This window comes from Babylonia areolata, chromosome 8 (assembly GCF_041734735.1).
Source record: "Babylonia areolata isolate BAREFJ2019XMU chromosome 8, ASM4173473v1, whole genome shotgun sequence".
NCBI classification, from domain to species: domain Eukaryota; kingdom Metazoa; phylum Mollusca; class Gastropoda; order Neogastropoda; family Buccinidae; genus Babylonia; species Babylonia areolata.
Genome location: NC_134883.1, coordinates 13,500,310 through 13,503,579, shown reverse-complemented (window position 1 = coordinate 13,503,579; position 3,270 = coordinate 13,500,310). Strand labels below are relative to the sequence as shown.

Below are 3,270 nucleotides of genomic sequence, written 5' to 3'. Positions count from 1 at the left end.
AATGGAGGGAGAAGAAGACCAGACGGGTACTCATAATTATATCGAGAAAGAAAGGACAGACACACACATTGTGAGATCAACGACATCTGAAACTACGGTTTGATTTGAAAGAAAATAACAAAAACAACAACAACAACAACAACAACAACAACACACACACACACACACACACACACACACACACACACACACACACACACACATATATATATATATATATATATATATTATTTTGCTCCTCTTCTGGATAAAGCCAGCCGACATTTTGATCCCTTCCGTCGAATTGAGTATATCATCCTTCTCTCTTTCAATTATTCCTTCCTTCCTTCCTTCCTTCCTTCCTTCCCTCATTTCTTACATGTTACATATGTTCCTTTCTTCATTATCAGAGAAGAAGAAGAAGAAGTAGTAGTAGTAGTAGTAGCAGTAACAGCAAGAAACAAACAAAACAAAGAGACTCTGAACAAAAACAAACACACAAGAAAATTAAAGTCTATTTACATACGAATTCGATGTTCAGCAGAATACACCTCTCAACCAACAAAACAAAGCAAAACAAACAAACGGCAAACAAACAAAAATGTCAGTGCATATTGCGTCAGTAGAGATACGAAAGAGAGAAAAAAAAGATATCCACAGTGTTATATAATTATATCAGCAGCACACCAGGTATACGTGCGTATGTCAAAGAAGAAAAAACAAAAAACGGAGAAGAAAAATTCCGCAGTTGCACACTTTGTTGTCCACAAAAAAAAAAAAACACAAAAAAAACAACACCACAATAAAACTGCAAACAGTATAAAAAAAAAAAAGACGAAGAAGAAGAAGAAACAAGAAAGAAAGAAAGCAGAAAACAATAACAATAAGAGAAGAACAAGGAGAAGAAGAACAACAACAACAAACGCAAATCCCCCCTCCCCCCAAAACACACACACACACACACACACACACACACACACACACACACGTAATGAAACTATATATCAAAAATAAAATTATATATATATATATATATATATATATATATATATATATATATACGAGGGTAATTCAATAAATAAGGTGAATTTTTCGGTATAAGGACTTCTAATACAGATAGAAGCTTACTTTTTTTTTCTTTTTTTTTGTTTTACTTCTTTTTCACATGGATTTAATTTATTTTGCAGATTAAAAAAAACCTTTGAGAGTTTTGGCGATTAACAAAGATGGCCGACCAAGAAGCATGCTCCAGGATTGAACAGCGGTCAGTTATCAAGTTTTTGGTTGCTGAAGGGTGCAAACCAGTTGAAATTCATAGGAGAATGTCAACTGTGTATGGTGCCACATGTTTCAGCCGAAAAAATGTCTACAAGTGGGCTAAATTGTTTAAAGAAGGACGGAGCAGTGTTGAGGATGAAGACAGGCCTGGAAGGCCTACAGAAGTGAGGTCTCCTGAGGTGATCGAATCAGTCAATGACCTCATTCAGTCTGACAGAAGGGTGACAGTGGATGACATTGCAAGGACTTTGAGCTTATCTGTTGGGACAGCACACAAAATTGTCCATGATGACCTTGGCTACTCGAAGGTCAGCTGCCGGTGGGTGCCAAAGATGCAAGGCCTCACACAGCAGCCCGAACGGTGCAGACCATCAACGAGCTGGGCTGGGAACTGCTCCCTCATCCACCTTAAAGCCCAGACCTTGCCCCTTCAGACTTTCACCTGTTTGGTCCCTTGAAAGCGTTCACGAGAGGCACAAAGTTTGAAAGTGACGATGAAGTCAAAAGTGTTGTGAGCGACTGGCTGAGACATCAGTCCAAAGATTTTTACGCTGAGGGAATACGGAAGCTTGTGCACAGATGGGAAAAGTGTGTGACAGTGCTGGGAGACTACGTTGAAAAAAGAAAAGAAAAAGTAAGCTTCTATCTGTATTAGAAGTCCTTATACCGAAAAATTCACCTTATTTATTCAATGACCCTCGTATATATATACAACACACACAAAATTAATTTTCAGTTCTCCAACATTTTCTCATTTTTTGCGAAAGGTTTCTAAAAGGAAACCTCGTTTTATTGTTGTTGAAAGTTTCGTCTTTTTTTCCCCCTGTCTTTTCCATGGACAGCACTGTTCCTTTACTCCTGATCCTCCTCCTTCTTGCTCTTCCTGCTTCCCTCCTTCCTCCCTTCCATCATTCCTTCTCCTCCATCCTTCCTTCCTTCCATCATTCCTTCTCCTCCATCCTTCATTCACTTCCACCTCTTCCCTCCTTCTCTCCATCCCTCCTTCTCTCCATCCTTCCTACATTCCCTTCCACCTCTTCCCTCCTTCTCACCATCCTTCCTTCTCACCATCCTTCCTACATTCCCTTCCCTTCCACCCTTCATTCCCTTCCACCCCTTTCGATTCTTCCACCTCTTCCATCATTCCTTCCATCCTTCCTTTCATCCTTCCCTTCCACCCCTTCCAGTTCTTTCATCCCTTCCACCCCTTCCTTCTTTCATTCCTTCCTTCCTTCCATTCATCCTTCCTTCATTCCCTTCCACCCCTTCTTACACCCCCTTCCTCCATCCCTTCCATCCTCAGCTCCATTCCCTTCCACCAATTTCTTCCATCACTTCTTCCGCCCCCCGCCCCCGCCCCGCCCCTCTTTCCCACACTAACTAACTAACTAACTAACTGAATTCAGTTGGCCTTGAGGAACTTGCCCTTGACCACGTGCAGCGAGAAGAGGTAGCGGTACATGTAGTCCTGGAGGAGGCCGAGGAAGAGCCAGCCGGGGGCGTAGACCAGGGTGACGAGCCCCAGGAGATTGAGCGGGTAGTGGCTGTAGTCCCAGGAGCAGGCTCCAAGCTGCCTCAGCACCAGCCCGCTGGTGAACTCCCACAGGTAGGCGGCCAGCACGTACATCGCCAGCCGTACCGACACGGGGTAGCCGCGCCTGGGGGGATGAAAGAGAAAAGTGCTTTTATTTGAGGGTGTGTAATGTAAATGTGCACAACTCCTCTTCACATAAAAGAAAAGTCACCTGTGCTGGTCAGGCAAACCAGGCTAATGCCGGAATGAGAGAACTCTGGCCGTTAAGGAGAAGCGTGAGCGAAGGAAGCAGGGCTCAACTTCTGGAGACGTTTTCCCTTGCAACACCTGTGGGAAGTGCTGCGCATCCAGAATCGGCCTCTTCTCCCACATGAGGACACACACCGACAGATAAGCCTGCCTGCCTACTCATCCGTCGGTCCGACGGGAGACTCCACCAATCAATCAAAATCGTCAATGTAAATGTTATGGCACGTTAA

General features: G+C 43.5%; 1 protein-coding gene across 5 annotated transcripts in view; it reads right to left on the bottom strand.

Annotated features, from left to right (window-relative positions):
• Positions 1 to 1,153: 1,153 nt before the first annotated feature.
• The window catches only part of LOC143285044 (transmembrane protein 229A-like), a 19,533-nt gene continuing 17,416 nt past the window's right edge, over positions 1,154 to 3,270 (bottom strand). For all 5 annotated transcript variants that reach the window (XM_076592230.1, XM_076592232.1, XM_076592233.1 and 2 more), the window contains exon 4: positions 1,154 to 2,915. In XM_076592230.1, coding sequence (XP_076448345.1) covers positions 2,660 to 2,915 — 256 coding nt within the window. In that variant the 3' untranslated portion in view covers positions 1,154 to 2,659. The remainder of the gene's footprint in view (positions 2,916 to 3,270) is intronic.